The sequence below is a fragment of the Cervus canadensis genome, chromosome X (assembly GCF_019320065.1).
Source record: "Cervus canadensis isolate Bull #8, Minnesota chromosome X, ASM1932006v1, whole genome shotgun sequence".
NCBI lineage: Eukaryota > Metazoa > Chordata > Mammalia > Artiodactyla > Cervidae > Cervus > Cervus canadensis.
This window is the reverse complement of record NC_057419.1, coordinates 142305612-142322544: the sequence shown is the minus strand read 5'-3', so window position 1 is coordinate 142322544 and position 16933 is coordinate 142305612. Positions and strand designations below refer to the sequence as shown.

The following is a 16933-nucleotide window of genomic DNA, read 5'->3' as shown; positions in this document are numbered from 1 at the left end:
TGTGTGTGTGTGTGTGTGTGTGTGTGTGTGCCAGCCCCAGCTCACTCTCAGGGTCAGACCCCTCCTGCAAGTCACACCTGCATGCCCAGAGCTCCCCAGGGGGCCCCAAGCTGCCCCCTGCGCCCTCTCCAGCTCTCACCCCGTGTCCAGTCTGTACCCAAGGGCAGGCTGGACCCGGTCCAACTCAAGGTTGGCTGGACCCGGTCCCTCCCCCCTCTTTCCCTGGGGGTTACTGTGGCTTTGGAACTGGACTCCCCTCCACCCATCCATCACTCCCCACCCCAGCTTAAGCCCAGTATCCCAGCCTTCTGTACGTGGCAGGCTGTGGGCTGGCAGAGATGCGGCCTTAGGCTTTTTTCAAAGGCTGGTCACTCTCCACTTTTGCTTTCTTCTTGCTATCATCTCAGACCTTGCCATTCACCCCGTAGCTGACTGACACTAAGTGGACTGTTGGTCTTGGACCTGGGGCTCTGGCTACGGAGACCTCCCTTCCAACTGGTCTCCGAACCTGCAGTGGGGAGGTGGGATGGTGGGGTTGCCTGGGTGGTCCCCTGGGTCCCTGAGAGCCACACTCTGGTCCTGCCTGTGGGGTGTTGTCGCCTCTCATGCAGGGTGACCCATTGGGCCCATGGGCCACATTCCCAGGAACCCTACCCCAGGGGTTGGCTCTGTGCCTCCCAGCATTATGACACGGGTCCCACCGGCTTGTCAAGGCACCCATGTCCCCGAGGGAGACGGAGGCAGGGAGGGAAGGAAGGGCAGGGCAGCCAGGAGAGAAGACAGGCATCCACGATCTCCAGTGGGGGCGGAGGGTACTGAGTTGAACCCGTGCCCCAGGATCTGGTGCCCTGAGCTCCCGCCAGCGAGGGGACTTGATCGAGGCCCTGACTCCTGGCTCCCCGCCACTGCCCTTGCCCCAAGCCTGCCCAGCTCAGCAGAGATCGCCAGGGCCGTGGAACACATGGCCCAGAATAGTGCTATGATGCCGATGAGTGGCATTTTATCGCGGGGCCAACCACATTGAACAGCACCTCCCGTCCCCCAAAGGAAAAGCCCTCCTCTTGAAGGGCCTAAGGGGTGGAAGGGCCCCACTCTGAGAACCTGGGGGGGTGCAGTATTCATCCATTGCTGGCCCCCACCTCTGTGGGCTCCGGCCTCAGGAGGGAAGGGCTTTCAGGAAGAGGCGAAGGCAGTTCCATGCCAGACCCCTGGGGCAGAGCATCATCGCCAGGGGTGACACAGGGCCCCTGCCACCCCAGGGGGCCCGGGCAGCTCCAGCACTGAAGGGACCCAGCACGGGCTGCCAGGTCAGGGCTGGTACAAGCTGCCCGGGGCCACCACCTTGACAAAAGACCACACGGGGCCTTCAAACACAGATCCAGGCTCTCGTGTTCCGTCGGTGGCCCATGGCTGCTCAGGGAAGCCCTGGCTCCCATGGCCCAGTGCCCAGGACCCTGGTGCGGGACGAGGGCAGAGCCGTCAGGCTGGAGGTAGCCTGCCTCCTGCTTAGCCCGATGGGCTTGCCACCCAAGGGCATTTCTCTGACTGTCCTCCCTTCGTCCTCTCTAGGGCAGATCTGTGTCCCCCGGCTTCACCAGCTGTGTCCGCGATCCTTCCTAGTGAGCCTGAGCCTGCGTGCTACGACCTGGGCATGGCTCTGCTGGCATACAGGGGGACCTACTGGGTGGACGCGCTGCTGGGAGCCTAGGCCAAGCCAGCACAGGTGAGTGTACATGGCACTGGATCCTGTCCCCATGAGGCCTGAACCTCCTAGGAGTGCGCCCCCTGGTGCTCACATGGGTGTGGCGCACGGCTCTGCCCACAACCGACATCCCATACCATTCTGAGCCCCCAGACTCCAAGACCAGCTCCCTCTGGTGGTCTGCAGCCAGCTCTGCTTCAGGGATAGCCCAGGCGACAGAAGGTAGGGCTAGAAGGGAGGGAAAGGGGGAGCCTGGGGCCTTCTGCCTGGTTTCCCGGGTCCTCTAGGTCCAGCCTCCAACCTGAGGATGCTCAGGACCCTTCCTTGAAGGCAGGGAAAGCAGCGAGTAGGCAACCCAAGGCTGGGCGTGGGCACACAGAGGCAGAACCTGGGAGCCAGCCGCAGTAGCCCAGTGTGGCTCCCCCTTCTGCTGGGTCCCCAGGCACCCTGAGAGGTGGCACGCACACAGCCTTATTGCACAGTGTTTCTTTAATTGAAAGACAACAATCGACCTCAGAAGCAGCCCCTCCTCAAGCTGGGTGTGATGGTTTGAAACCCCCACCAGACCAGAGGCCAGAAGGCAAGGGGAGGGGAGACTGAGCCATCATGGGGGGAAGATGGACAGTGAGAAGCGTGATGGGAACTCCAGTGGGACAGACCCTCAGGGTCTGGCTGAGCCCAGGGCTCCACTCTTGGCTGTGGAGGAGAGGGTGCAGCACCTCCCTGTCTGCTGGGTTCCAGAAGGATCACCCAGGCTTTGGGTGAGCCTGGGCAGAGTAGGAGGGCAGCTGTCCCCCACTCCTGCCTGCCTGGGTAAGGGCTGGGCAGAGCCCAGAGAAACAGAAAGCAGACCTAGCCCAAGTATGTCAGAAACGAGGGTGGGGGGGGGGGACAGACAGAGAGAGCTGGACAAGACTGGTCCAGGGGCCAGGAGACCCAGGAGGCTGCCCTGGGGGGCCATGAACTTGCAGAAGGATGGCAGGGGGCTGAGGAGGACAAAGGTAGCCGGCTGGGCTGAGGAGTGATGTGAGTCTGGCAGGTGGGGTGGGCTTAGTGGGGTCTCCATCCTTGATCCCCCCAGACCCAGGGACCGTTTTCCTTGGACTGGAGCCTCAGATCATTTGCTTTTGGGGTGAATGGGAAGAAAGCTTGGTGGGGGGGCGCCTCTGAATGGGTATGATGTGGGTGGGCAGGGGCAGCTCTGAAGCCAAGGGGCATGTGATGGGGCCCAGGCATCACGCCCCACCTGCACACTTGGGAGCCAGTGTGGGGGTGTCAAGGGGCCGTGAGTGGAGGGTGGGGGTCAAAGGCAGGGCTTGGCTCCCTTGCTTTGCTGCCCCTTCAGGACACGTGCCATACACCCCAAGAGACCCTTCCCAGGCCACCACCACAGTGGCTGCCACAGCCTCTACTTTTTATAGTTGCCAAACTGGATGGCCAGGCGGTCAGTGACGCAGCGAAAGGTGGCCGGCTGCACCTCCCAGTAGGGCACAGGGTTGTTGAAGAGGCTGATGCCGTTGTAGTAGGCCCGCTTGACCCCGAAGCCCACCGGGCAGAAGTCGTTGACGCCCACTTTGGTGATGTTGTTGGTGTGCAGATAGACCACCTGGGGACAGAGAGGTGTGGCTCAGGGCAGCAGGCCCCTTTGCCCCCGCCCCTAACCCTGTTCCAGAGTCGGCCCCACTTGGGGAGCCCAAACAGCGGGCAGAACCCATAAGGCTGGTGCCCTCCATGCCAGCTGAGTCCTGCCCAGCCGCCTCAGGGGTTCATGTGCTGCATCCATACGACCCTTTGAGGGCCTGGAGGTGATTCTTCCATTGTCTGGAGGAGTACAACCAGGCTTGCATATGGCTGTCAGGTGGCTGTTGAGCAGTGTTCAGGCACTGGTGTGTGACTGGGTGCTGGGATGGGGGGTTAGTGGGGTGGGTGTGAATGGGGCTGTTGATGTGGGAAGGATGCCACCCTGGGTTCACACAGTCCCTGGCCTTCTTCTGGGTTCCCTGGACTGAGGGTCTCCTCCTCCTCCCAGTTCTCAGGAGCTCTTGCCCCCCCAACTCCTTGAAGGCTCTCTCTATGGGACAGTAGGGTGGGGGGCGTGGACTGTCTGATGGGGTGGGGCGGAGGGGTGCGGCATGGAGGGCTGCAACAGTGCCTTCTAGAGGTGGCAGGATATGGCCGCCAGAGGGCACTGCCGCTGTAAGTTGGCAATCCCCTTGCAGGGCAGGGTAATGGACTCGCCCCGACTGGACAGCCTGCAAGAATGGCCAGTATCCTGGCATGTAGGCAGAGACTGAGGTCCAGAGCAGGCCCGAAGAAGACCTTGAGAGGACCCCTTGATCCCCTCATCAAGCCACTTCCTGCCCAGACTGTTCCCCAAGCCCCTGGGCCTGTGGCACCTTTGTGGGGTCCCACCCACCCAAGAAACTCCAATACTTTGGCCACCTGATGCGAAGAGCTGACTCACTTGAAAAGACCCTGATGCTGGGAAAGATTGAGGGCAGGAGGAGAAGGGGATGACAGAGGATGAGATGGTTGGATGGCATCACCCACTCAATGGACATGAGTTTGAGTAAACTCTGGGAGTTGCTGAAGGACAGGGAAGCTGGTGTGTTGTGGTCCATGCGGTTGCAAAGAGTCAGACACGACTGAGAGACTGAACTGAACTGAACTGAACCCACCCGAGAGACCTTGAGCTCAAGTATCTACCAGGCTGGCTCTGGCGCATCCTGCCACCTCGCCACCCCTGTACCCAGCCTCCTCGCTGTCCCCAGTGCGGTCCCTACTCTGCCCTTTCACTTTCTCATCACCTTTCCAGATGAGGAGCTGGAGTCACCAGCCAGAGCACACATCTGACCAGCTGCACAGCGAGGTCCCGTTCTGCTCCGCGATGGGTCCGAGCACTGACAGCTAGGGTCTCAGCAGCTGCCCTGGGAACATCGGCTGCCCCTTCCCCTCGCCGTGTGTTAGAAAAACCTGGCTCTCACCTGGAGGAGCTTGAGGTCTGGAAGACCAGCCGGTACCCTGGACAGCTTGTTGTTGTCCAAGTGCAGCTCCCGCAGCGTGGGCAGAAAACTCAGGCTCCCGTTCTCAATCATGCGGATCTGGTTGTGGCCCAGGCCCAGCCTGGGAAGGGATAGATGAATAAAAGACGATGTAATGGGGTCTGTGGGCCACAGGGCACTGGGCAGACTCAGGGCCCCCTGAGACACCCCCCTCCCCAGCCTACCTGTACAACTTGGAGTAGCGGAGCAGATCTTCTAGCTCGATTGCCTGGATTTTGTTGTGGTCCAGGTGGAGTTCATTGAGGGTCTCGGGGAGGTCTGCCAGGAAAAAAGGATCCTCTGAGTTGAATCCAGGAGGGAAGACTGTGGGGTGGGGGAGGGCTGGTCCTGAGTGTGTGTGTGTGTGTGTGTGTGTGTGTGTGCACGATTTCACTCCTGATGGAGCGGAGAGCCGAACTCTGCCCCAGGATGGGAGAGGGGCGACCAAAGCCCTCCCCGAGTACACTGGGTGGTGGCTCCAGATGGCTCCAGGCTCCTTACCTGTGCCCCCCACCTGTGCCCCCCAAAATGTGAGAAAGAAGGCTACCTCCCTACCTTTGGGGATGCCAGTGAGCTTGGCCTCAGAGATGCGAAGGTAGTTGAGCTTCAGGCCATCAAAGGCTCCAGGTTCAAAGCCACTGTTCTCCAGGGGGTTCCCACCCATCTCTAGGAGAGAGGCTCTCTCAGCCCTGAAGCCAAGGCTAAGCATCTGTCCCCATACCCCTGGGGCCTGTTGCTTCCTAAGGGGACCCCACTAAGCACCCGCTCCCCCATCTCCCCCTGAAAGCAGTGCCACTAATTTACTGGATGAGCTGCAAACTCCTTGCTGTTGAACACCATGAACTACCAAGGGCCCTGGGCCTGGCATGGGCCCTCGGGGACAAGGGGAGCCAGCCCAGCTTCTCCCACCTGGCCCCTGGCTGGCAGGCTGTGCCACCTCTATACTTGTCCTTTCCTTACAGGCCTGGGTTTCTCTTCACCTGGCCTTGGCAGCTCTGGGGTGTGACCCTAGGCAAGCCTCCAGAACGTTCTGTGAGGCCAGCTGGCTTGTCCATGGCACCTGGCTGCTCCGGCCAGCAGAGACCCCCTCCTTGACCCTCCCCCTTCCCTGTCCACCCTCACCACAACGGGGGACCACCACAACCTCAGGACCACCTGAGGACCACCACAGGGCGGGCCTGACTCACCAATGCAGTTCATATTGCGAAGCCCACTGAACACGCCCTTGGGCACCTTGCGGATGCGGTTGTCATGGATGCGGAGCTCCACCAGGGAGCTGGGCAGGTTGGGAGGGATCTCCACCAGGTGGTTCTTGGAGATGTAGAGCTTCTGCAGCTTCCGCAGGGGACTGAAGGCCTTCTCGTGGATCTTGGAGATCTTGTTGTTCACGAGGACCAAGGCCTGAGGTGGCACAGAAGGCCTCAGTTCCCCGCCTGCCTGCCTGCCTGCTCCTCTCCCCTCTTGCTTGCCCCTGAGGTAGTGATTCACATTGTCGGGGCTTCACAGATGCTGGAGCCCCAGCTCAGCTTCCAGGAGATCTACCTCTGTTCATGGGCAGAGTGCAGAGCGGGAGCCGGCACTCAGGTCCAGCAAGGTTGCTGCAGCTCGTGCCCTGGTTACCCTACCTGCACCCCGGTTGCGATGCAACCTTTCCTTTCTGAGTTGCTGGGAGGAGCCAATAAGATGCAAAGGTAACAGTCAACAGAGAGAATTGGGCTGGGTGATCCTGTCCTTCCCTGGTGGCTCAGAGGGGAAAGAGTCTGCTTGCAATGTGGGGAGACCCGGGTTTGATCTCTGGGTGGGGAAGATCTGCTGGAGAAGGAAATGGCCACCCACTCCAGTGCCCCTGCCTGGAAAATCCCATGGATGGAGGAGCCTGGTAGGCTACAGGCCATGGGGTCGCAGAGTCAGTCGTTTCCTTTTATCTTGTCCTGACATTGCACATGTGCCCATGACCCTGGGTGCTCCCGCCACAGCTGCCTCCTAACCTCTCTCAGGACTCCCTGGGTCCCCGGTCTCCTCTCACATTGCACAAGTGCGTGCCCACACCCATCAGGACCCCACCCCTCCACACGCCCACCGGGCTGCAGGCCTGCTGCCTCTTCCCAGACCCTTGGAAGAGCCAGGGTAGGCTTACGTAGAGGTGCTGGAGGCCTTTGAAATCATCTTTTCGGAGCTCAGAGATGTCATTGTTCTGCAAGTCCAGCAGGGTGGTGTCGGGTGAGATCTCCTTGGGCACAGCCTTCAGACCTGGGGGCCGGCGCAGCAGTCAGCAGTGTGAGCCAAGGCCACGGCCACGGCCACAGCCCCAGCCCCAAAGGGGCGCACATGTGGACCCTCATGTGGGGACTCCGCGGCCGCAAGTGGGTGCAGCTCCAAGGCCAGGGTTGGACACTCTTTTCCCTCCCCACATTCTTTCAAGCAGACCCAGGGACACCCTCCCACAGTGAAATCAGGGTCCCTGGGCTGGATCCGGATCACCCCCTGCCCACCCTCAGGCTTCCACATCCATCCGCCACAGACTGACCCAGGTCGGAGCACTGAACAACCCGCAGATGGCAGTGGCAGCCAAAAGGGCACATGGCGCTGTAGGTGGGTGGGAGGGAGTCCAGGTCTGGGATGCCCGAGGTTGTTTCTGCACCAGAAGCTTCCTCATCATTCAGCATGGGCAGCCCATCGTCCAGAGTGAAGTCCCAGAAGGCTTTTTGCTCAAAGGGCAGGGCCTGGCTCAGGGCCAGCAGGGCCGCAAGAGGCCACAGGGGCCACATGGTGGGCGTGCCTGCAAAGCCAGGGTGAGGAGGGGCCATCAGAGGAGCCCAGCCGATGCCCATGCCCAGGGGGCTGGGGTTCTGGGTGTGTGCTGTCCTCATGTCTGTCACACCTCCCCAGGGCAGCCAGACCCTGGGCTGGAGTGGCCAGGAGGGAGGTGTGGGTGGGCAGGAGGCCCTGGGCAGGGTGGGGGCATGGCTGGCTTCCTTCTGTCCTGCTCCGTTTCCAGGCAGGACTTGGCCACCGTGGGCCATGCCCTATCTTTCCAGTTAGGGAGTCTGCACCCCTCCAATGCACAAGCACACACACACACATGCATTGCCCCCCTCCCCGCACAGGACACTGAGTCAGCCTCAGCCTGTGTAGGGGGGGATCGGGGAGGTTAGTGGAGGTGGAGGAGAGGGAAACCCAGTCCTCTGCCACCACAGATCTTGAAGAGTTAAGACTGAAAGATAACCACGGGGGCCAGGGCCAATCCTTTCCTGCCTGAGCCCCCTTTGCAGTGCACCCACGTTTTTCTAAGAAAGTCAAGAGACCAAGGCACCAGGGTGGGCATGCTGGGCAGAGCTGGGCTAGCCCTGGAGCAAAGCAGAAGAGGGGGCATCCTCTCAGCCCATGTATGGAATGCCAGAGATCGAGGGGGAACCCTGACGTCCCCCCACATCCTTGCTGCTACTGGGGGGCCTTGGCTTCCTCCTCTGGCCCACGAAGCCTTCCCCTGCCTTCTATCCACGGCCCGCCCCCTTGGAAAGGCCACTGGAGGGGAACAGGCTACTGCCAGGGTGGCGGGCAGGGTCAGGCTTGTCTGGAGTCCCCCAGGCCAGGAAGCAGGCTGAGGGTGGGAGTGGGGGGAAAGCCGTCCTGCCCGAGCCTGCCCCTGGTGCCCACATCTGCCTGCCTTCTCCTCCTCCAGCAGAGGCTGCCCCCATCCACACGGGCTCCTCTAGCAGAAAATCTTGTCCCTGAAGAGGATGCCCCCTCACCCAGATTTCCTGGGCAAGCCCCAGCCTCATTTTCCCAAGTGTGACACAGGGATACACGTGCCTGCCTTGCTTGTTTCCCAAGCACAGGGTGTCTGGGGTTGCCCCATGTGCGGACCTCAGCCCTACCCCACAGAGGCCCTCACTTGGGGCCCATCTTGGCCAGGGGAGGGGTTCTTTGGGGCTTCAGAGGGGTTGGGGTGAGCCCCCCCGAGCCTGAGGCCTGGTTGCAAAGTGGGGAGAAGCCCCGGGCAGGCCCAGTGGATGTGGGGCTGGGCTGGTGGCCTGGGGGGCTGCTGCCTTGGAGCCCTGCCACCCTCAGGCGGTGGGAGGGCCTGTGGCCACTTGCAGACCTGTTGGCACAACAGCTCTGCCCCCTGGGGTTCCCATTGATTGCCATCTGGCCACCCTCTCTCGCACCTCTCTGGCCCCTCAGAGCTGGTCATGTGACCTGTCCTGGCTCCCACCTTTGCAGCAGCTGGGGCGGGCAGTGCGCTTGGCAGACAGATGCTGGAGGTGGGGGGCGGGGTCCCCAGGTGGGGGTTCAGTGGCCTTAGCGTCAGAGTCAGCCCCAGAGCGCCCCCAGCAGGCCGGCAACCCTCTTGAGTGTGCAGCCCCCACTGATAGACTCAGAAAAGCCGCCTTGCCTCCCAGGTCACACAGCAAAGTTAGGGTTCCTCCTGGTTGGGGGAGCCCCTGGCCTTCCTGGCTCCTTTGGGCCTTGAGTGCCCGTGGTCACACTCAAGGTCCCACCAGCCCTATGCTGGTCCCATAGGACTGGGGGAGTCTCCACCCCACCCCACCCCCAGCCCCGAGGGTCTTGGCACAGAGTGGGGAGAAGACCCTGGGTTTGCCTACCTGGACCACTAGTCCCTTTTCCTTCCCACAGGTTTTCAAAGCACAGGGCAAGGTAGGGTGGGCCCAGGCTTCCCAGGCACGGCTGGACACCCAAAGTTGAGAAGAGGAAGTGAAGGGGAGGATGAAGGCAGGAGGGCAAGATGGAGCAGGAGGCGGAGGAGACTGTTCCCCCCTCCCCTGGCACCCCTCCCAAAGCCGCTACCTCACAGGGGGAATGAGTCAGGGCTGGAACACCCCACTGGAGCCTTGGGAGGCTCTGGGATCCACCATCCACCTGGACGGCGGGGGTGGGGTGGTCCGGCCAGGCCTGGGGGACCGGGGAGGCCTGGGGGCCTCCACAGGGAGCCTTGGCCTGGGTTTGGGCCCTCCACATGGAGTTCCCAGGCAGAACTAGCCACCGAGGCCCTACGTGGGCTCCTGGGACCCTCCCTGGGGGTGCAGGGTGGGGAAGGGCGGGCTCCATTGGAAGCTCAGTCTGAGGGAGAGGGAGGCTGAGGTCTTGAAGGCCCCCAGAGCCCTCAGGGCAGAGGACAAGGTTTGGCTGGTTCTCCCTGGCTCCTGGCCAGGCCCAGGCAGTGGGCAGGCTGGCGGGCTTTCCGCCACAGCCCTCCTTTCCCCACAGAGAACTGGCAAGAGACTCAGCGCCCAGAACTGTGCAGAGGGGAGAGGGGCCGGCTGCATACCAAGCCTGCCAGAGACCACGAAAGACACCCCCGGGCCTCAGGGCCAGAAGGAGCCAGGGAGGGGCCAGGAGGGGGCGCCCAGGACTGAAGTTCCATCTGATGGAAGAGAAAATGGAGACCTAGAGAAAAGAACCCACCTCAGGTGATGCCAGGCCCTCAGGTTTTCACTATGGACACAGAGGGTGAGAACCATGGCTGGTCCCCCCAGCCTAGCCAGGCCTCCGGGCCTCAGTTTCCCTTCATTGGCCTCCCTGGGCGTGTCCCAGAGGACTTCAGGTGGCCTTGGGCCTCATCAGGGGGTTCTCTGAGCTCAACGAGCTCCACCTCCTCAGAGCAACGGAAAGAAGTGGTGATGGTGGTGAGGCCTCAGGCCAGGCGCCCACAGGTGGGAGTGAGGACCGCCCCCCCCCAACATGGCTCTCCTTGTCTGGCCCTCTGAAAGGCTGCGCAGTCCTCTGACTGGGATGGCTCCAGGTCCCAGACAAACAAGACGCACTGGCAGCCACTGAGAACACGGAGGGGCCATGCCAGGCATTCACGCCAGGCCAAGGGTGGCAGGAGCAGGCCCTGAGGTCTGGCAGGCCCTGGGAACTCGCTTACAGATGTGTGGCCCACAGCTGCCAAGTCACAGATGCCGGACGCCTAAGCCCAGTGCCTGGCTCCACCGAGCAACCCGACCTGAACTCGGACACACGTGCCATCTTCCACTCAGCCCTGCTGGTGCCCACTTTTCTGTCCGCTTCCCTCCCAGAATCCAACCCATCATCCCCTGCACCCTCCAGCTCTAGTCTCCCCTTAGGTGGCACCCAGACAGAGGGCACGGGTGCCATCCCTGGGTCTTCCTGAAGCTGACGTGTGTGCGCGCATGTGGGGATGACTGTGTGAGGGGCTGGTGGCTGCAGTGGGGGTTGGGGTGAGCCCTGCCCTGCTTGTGTCTACACCCCAGCCACCCCTGAACCCACCGCCGTGGCCTCAACACGCCTTCCAGCTCTGAGGGAAGCGGGCATCCAAGTGTGGCTGGCCAGGACGGCTCCTTCCTGTTGGGTCCTGTGCCCCCGCAGCCTTCAGGCACAGACTCGACCTGGATGTGGGTGTCAGAGACCCACAAGGAGCCAGCCCATCTGCTGCAAGGAGCTGGCCCTGGGCCAGTGGCTGGTGCTACCCAGGCCAGACCTCTCTCCCCACAGCCCTGAAGACACCCATCACACCCCCATCCTGCTGGGAAACCTCTGGAAGGCGGAAAGGTCTAAGGGCTGGCCTTCCACCGTGCCAGGAGTCAGGCAGGAAATGAGCCAGGTCACCTGGTCTTTCCACCCCAGAGCTTTCCTTCTCCTGCTCGCTGAAGAAAGCCCAAGGGAGAGTGAGGGTGCTGTCGCTTCCCAGGGGTGCAACAGGAGGCCCAAGTGATTTCCTAACTCAGCCTTCCCCAGGGCCAGCAGGAAGTGCTGTCTCTCCCATTGCCTCTCCACGACTCAGGCTGGAGGTGACGCTGATGGAAAACAGGGCTCTGTCTTGTGGGTCTGGAGGCCCCAGGCTTGCATCACGCAGCTTCTGGAAACAGCATCTCTCGGGCCGGCACCATCAATAGTTCCCCTCGGCCCGTGGGGACAGATGGCCCTGGCCCGCCTCCAGCTGCAGGGAAGTGGCCTGGGAAAGCCATCACGCCACCCTGGCCTGGAGGGTCCCCCAAGCCTTTAGGTCCCAGCAGGCGCCGGACCCCACAGGGAGATGTTCTCAGCCCGGCTCCCAGAACCTGAGGCCCTTGGCTGCCTTGCTCCCTTGTGGGACTGGGGGCTTGGCTTGGGGTGGAGGTCACCCTCTGCAGCCAGCCTAGGTCTTGCTGGACCTGTGACTTTCAGCCCCTCCCAGGGCTCCCCCTCCGTGTGGTGGGGTAGCCTGTAAACCCCTAGGACCACCATCAAGGCCAAACTGGAACTGAGACTGTGAGAGGTTGGAGGTGGCACCCAGCTCCCCAGCAGTCCCTGTCTCCGGAGACAGGGCTCCCAGAGCCAGTCTCCCTCTGCCCTCTGTCTGGCTCCTTCAGGTCCCAGTTTTGTTGCCCAAATCTGTGATCCTTTGGAAACTCTGGCCTCTGACCGCTGCATCCCTTTTGGGCCATCTGATTCTCCTAGAGGCTGCTGGTGGGCAAGACGTGGCAGCAGGTTCACTGTTGCATGCAGCCTGGGACCTCTCCCAGCCCACTGCCCCATGTCCTGCAGCTCTGCTCCGTGCTGCAGTTTCTGCTGACTTGGGCCTTCACGCCATGGACCAGGAGAGCTAGGTGTGAGCTGGCTGGGTGGAGCCCCAAGGCGCCTGAACCCCGAGATTGGATGTGTTACCCAGGGAGAGGAAGCGGGGAGTCGTCAGAGTCCCCAGCACCTTTGGTGGGCTTGGGATGTCAGAGATCCCAGCCCACCAAGGAGCACAAACTGGGCTGCTGAGAGGGTAGGGGAATAGCCAAAGAGGGCTGAACTGTGGCTGGTGCTCCAAGAGCCTGGGCAGGGGCCCAGAGGGAATGAAGGAAGCCCTGGGGGACCCTGGGGCTGACGGCTCCAGGTGTGGGAGGGCTTTCACCCCAGGACCTCTTATCTAGAAGGTTCATCTTACCACAGCCCCAGTGAGCAAGACTAAGCAGACCCCTTCCCCATTCCCCCTCAGGCCATCTCCCACTGGCTTCCTTGAAGATGGGATTCACCAAGAAGGTTTTGTGCATGATCGAAGTTTGGGTGGGCCCAGTACATGAGCAGAGAGGACAGAGGGGATGGGAGGGCACTGTCTGGCCCGAGAACCAGCCAACAGGAGGAGGGTGGAGCTGGCAGGATCCTGTGTGCCTGCCTTCAGGAGCCCATGCTCATCCCCCTTCCTCCCCTGCAGCTCATAGCAGGGGGCCCCAGGAGGCTCACTGTCACCCTCCAGCCCCTCGAGTGGAGCTAAACCCTTGGGCTGGTGTGTCCCGTCCCACCAGCAGGGTAGAGAGGCTCAGGGAGGGGTGCCCAGCTCAAGGCAGGGGCCGAGATCTCCCACCCTGGGGTAACTGATGAGGACGATTGGGAGGCTGTTGTGGTGGGCGTGGGAAGACCTTTTCTAACAATCTAGGGTGTTAGCACATGGGCAAGGAAGGGGAGGGCCCAGATATGCCAGCCAAAGGACCAACAGCTCAGTGGCCTAGCAGGTGGAGCTTTGGAGACCCTGGAATGGGGCTGGGGCCCTGCCTGGGGGCAGGGGGCACACGCCAGACAGTGCCTGGCCCTACGGACACTTTAGGCGTTGGGCTGTGCCTGCTGTTCACGTGCTCCTGGGTGGCCCTGGGGGCCAGCCACTGTCCCAGGCTATGTCCCAGGTGACCAAGGACAAATGACCACTGGACGGGCCTGTCTCCTTGGGGTTTCTCCAGGGCTGGCTGTGGGTGGCTCTGGGAAGCAGGCTTATGACTGATTCCTCCTCTGGGACTTGACGCCAATGCTGGAAGGGACCCTCTGCAGTCCTGAGTGACTACAGAGTATCCCTAAAGAGAGGAGATGCTTTCTTGTCTTTTGAATACCCCCTCTGCTCCAGTCCTTCCCCTTTCACCCTTCTGTGATGAGCCAGGGCCATTGATGGGACTGGGGAGAAATTCAGGCCAAGGCTTGTATGTCACCCTGCACAATGGTGAGAGGGCTAGCACCCCACGTTTCTGGGCCCCTAAAATCAACTGGCAAAGAAGTGCCGCCAGACCTGTGGTTGAAGGGGCTGGGCCTCAGACTCCCCATCAACACAGTGAGACCCCTGCTCCAGGGCAGGGCATTAAAAGCAATAGGCTGGTTAATGCCTTCTGTGACCTGGGTCCTCGGAACCTGAAGGTGGGCCAGTGGGTGAGTCAGCCAGGGTGGCAGGGCTGCCACTCAGCTGCTGGCTACATGGTGATGGGAACCCTCCCTGATGCCAGACTCTTTCCACGGCCTTGCCCCTGTGGCTGCAAGACAGCCATGTGCCTTCCTCTCGATGCGCCTATGGCAGCTGGTCATGGGGCATTCCGCACAAAAGCACCTCTGCCCAACCACCAGGGTGCAGATGGCATAAGTATTTGCAGGCAGCCAGGAGGCGCTCACTTGTACACACACAGGGGCAGCGACGTGTTATCTCTCCTCATGAACCCGAGAGCCTGGATGCACATTCCAGAGCATCTACAGCTTCTCTCAATCCCAACCAGTCCCCACAGGGTGGCCGGCCAGGAGGGGAGTGGGCACAGAAGCAGGAGACCTCAGGGCACGGGACTGGCCACATTGGCGACCTGAGCGGCCCTTAAGAAGACTTCAACTGTGAGAGCAATCTCCCAGGCCTGAGCGAGGTCTGCTCTGTGCCCCCCACCAGCACCCTGCCTCAGAGGACCCTGGGCCTTCTGCTCCACCAAGCAGAGCCAGCTCAGGAAGCTCTTGCCAACCCATGCCTAGGTCCCAGACCCATCCACAGAATGGTGAGGTGGGGCTCCCACCCCCCTAGTCTTCCAGGGCACGCTGCTGGATTCCTTGGCAGGTCCCTTGGCATGCCAGCCATTTTGGGAGCTTGCTAGTACACGGGCCGGGGGTCTGGCCGCCTCCCACACCAATCTGCACACCCTGCAGTTGACCATAAGCTATCATGATCAACACTCAAGTGTCTCTAATGGCTCCCTGGATGCTATGGGGTCAATAGCCAGGGTCTGTCAGTCAGAAGCCCTGACCCCTGGCCCCAGCTCTGCCCCTGACTGGCTGGGCCACTGTTGGCAGTTTCCTGCCCCTCTCTGGGCCTCTGTTGCCCCCTGTGTGCAATGGATGGGGTAGGGGGTCCTGTGGGACCAGCTCTGGAGGGCAACCCTGTTGGCGCCATTTGGTTTCAGATCTGAGATGCTCTCTCCATTCTAGAGGTGCCCCCAGGTACCTGCGGGGTGTGGCCTTTGGGGAACAGAGCACCTAGCCTGGGATCTCTTGAACCCCACCCCTCCCTAAAGGTGCCCATCCTGGAATGATGATGTCCTCGAATTGACCCATGGAGCCCTCTGGGGCCCTGGGCCAAGCCGGCCTGGCTAACATGGCACAGTGGCCTGGGCTTCCTTCTGCACTCCGCTTTGGAGCCTCAGTTCAAGGAGGTTCTGGGGACAGAGAAGCCTGAGCCACTCAGGCAGCCCCACCCAGGCCCCCCACCCCCCACCCTTAGCCACGGCTCTGTGGACCCATGCCTCACCCAGGAGGAGGTGAACGCAGAACATTCGCCTGCGAGTAAGCGAGGAATATCTGGGCAGGGTGCCTGGGGCGTGCCTGGGAAACCAAGTCTCCGAGCCCATGCCGTGGTCTAGCCCCAGGCCCTGGGGATCGCTCCCCAGCACTGAGTTCAGGCTGGCGCCCGCAGGTCTATGCTAACCAGGGGCCGGAGCCAGGCCAGCGGTGGGGGTGCAGGGCGTACCTGGGACTTGATGATGTTCTGGGGTGGCCTCCAAGAGGCAGAAGCCCAGGGGGATGTGGAGTGTGAAGCAGGGCTGAGCAAGGGGAGAGGGAAGGGGATGGAGAAGATGCCTGGAGGACCCAGGGGGGAAAAAAGGCCTAGACGGGACCGGGACCAAGGAGGGGCTGCAGAGTGGCCATGAAGGGGCATGCTGGGAGCCTGCAGCCGGGGGCCGTGGGAATCTGCAAGCAGCCTTGGGGGCAGGGGGTGGGAGACGGCGGTGAGGGGGCCACGGGGGCAGGGGTAGGGACGAGGAGGGTGAGTTTGGGGGGTGCAGGGTCGGGGCATCTGGAGGATGAGACAGCGGGGCAAGGGTGGTTCCAGGCCAGCTGTAGGAATGGTGGGGGACAGGATGGGGCTTGTGGGGGTGGGGGCCTTACCTGAGGAGGGCAAGCGGTGGGCACGCGCTGGCTGGTGGGCAGCCTGAGGAATCCGCCAGTCCCTGTGTCTGTGTGTTGGGTCGTCTGAGAGCAGCTGCTCACTCCTGGGCAGTTCGGGGAGAGAGGGAGAGAGGGAGAGGGAGGCGGAGGGAGGGAGGCTAAAGGCTGGGCGGGCGGGCAGACCGACGGGGAGGGGACGGCGGCGGGGAGGGGGCGGGGAGGGAGGGAGAGAGGGAGGGAGGAAGGGAAGGAGGGGGCAGGCTTCCAGGCCCCCCTGGCAGCTTCAAAGGGAGTAATTTTCTTGTAGACGGCTGGGCTAGCTACACCCCTCCCCCTTAAGCCCCCCCACCCCGAGGACGACGCCCCCAACTCCAAGGCCACGACCCCCTGCTCCCCACCCCGGGGGGTGCACACTCTCTCACTCAGACAAGGCCCCTTGGCGTCTCCGGGCCAACGACGACGCAGCCTCAGAGATTCAAACTTTCCACCGTCCAGATGGGGACACTGAGGCCCAACAAGGGGGGCTGGAGCTGGCTAGCTCGCCGGTGCTCGGCCTGGCAGAGGAAGGCGAGAGGGCAGAAAAGGAAGGGGGATAAGGGGGTGGTGGCCTCCTGGTGCTACTCCAGCGAGGGGCCCCTGGAATCCTGTCCTGAGCCTTCCCAGAACAAACGTGTGGCAGCCGCAGTCTGGGGAGGAGGTGGTTGTTTGGGATCAGGGAGGGAGTCGTGGTGGATTGCTGGAAGGGCTGGATCCACTTCCCAGCCCACTCCAGCCTTTTTGTCCCCGTGACCTCAGAATGGGGTTCAGCTGGGAACTGGCAGGGGGCAGTACAAATTCTGGAGGTCCTCCTCCCCGGCTTGCCTCCCCCGAGCTGAGGCTCGCAGAAGCTGATTCAGAGAGGTGGAGCCGGCCAGTCATCCTTCTTGCTCCATCTGAGCAGGTCCCCCAGGGTGCAGGAACCGTGGTGAGGGTGGCCACTTCCTCAGCGCTGAGGCTGGTGCTGGCCACTTCTTGGGGTAACCGGGTCAGCCCACCAAGTGTCCCAGAAAGAGGCTGTCAGCAG

General features: G+C 62.1%; 1 protein-coding gene across 1 annotated transcript; it reads right to left on the bottom strand.

Annotated features, from left to right (window-relative positions):
* Nucleotides 1-2173: 2173 nt before the first annotated feature.
* On the bottom strand, nucleotides 2174-16024 carry BGN (biglycan). The gene is made up of 8 exons (XM_043457596.1): nucleotides 15871-16024; nucleotides 7271-7522; nucleotides 6881-6993; nucleotides 5931-6144; nucleotides 5299-5409; nucleotides 4929-5022; nucleotides 4687-4825; nucleotides 2174-3308 (listed from the first exon to the last, which is right to left on the bottom strand). Exons 2-8 carry the CDS (start codon nucleotides 7509-7511, stop codon nucleotides 3111-3113), a joined length of 1110 nt encoding a protein of 369 aa, XP_043313531.1. The 5' UTR covers nucleotides 7512-7522; nucleotides 15871-16024; the 3' UTR covers nucleotides 2174-3110.
* Nucleotides 16025-16933: the final 909 nt, after the last annotated feature.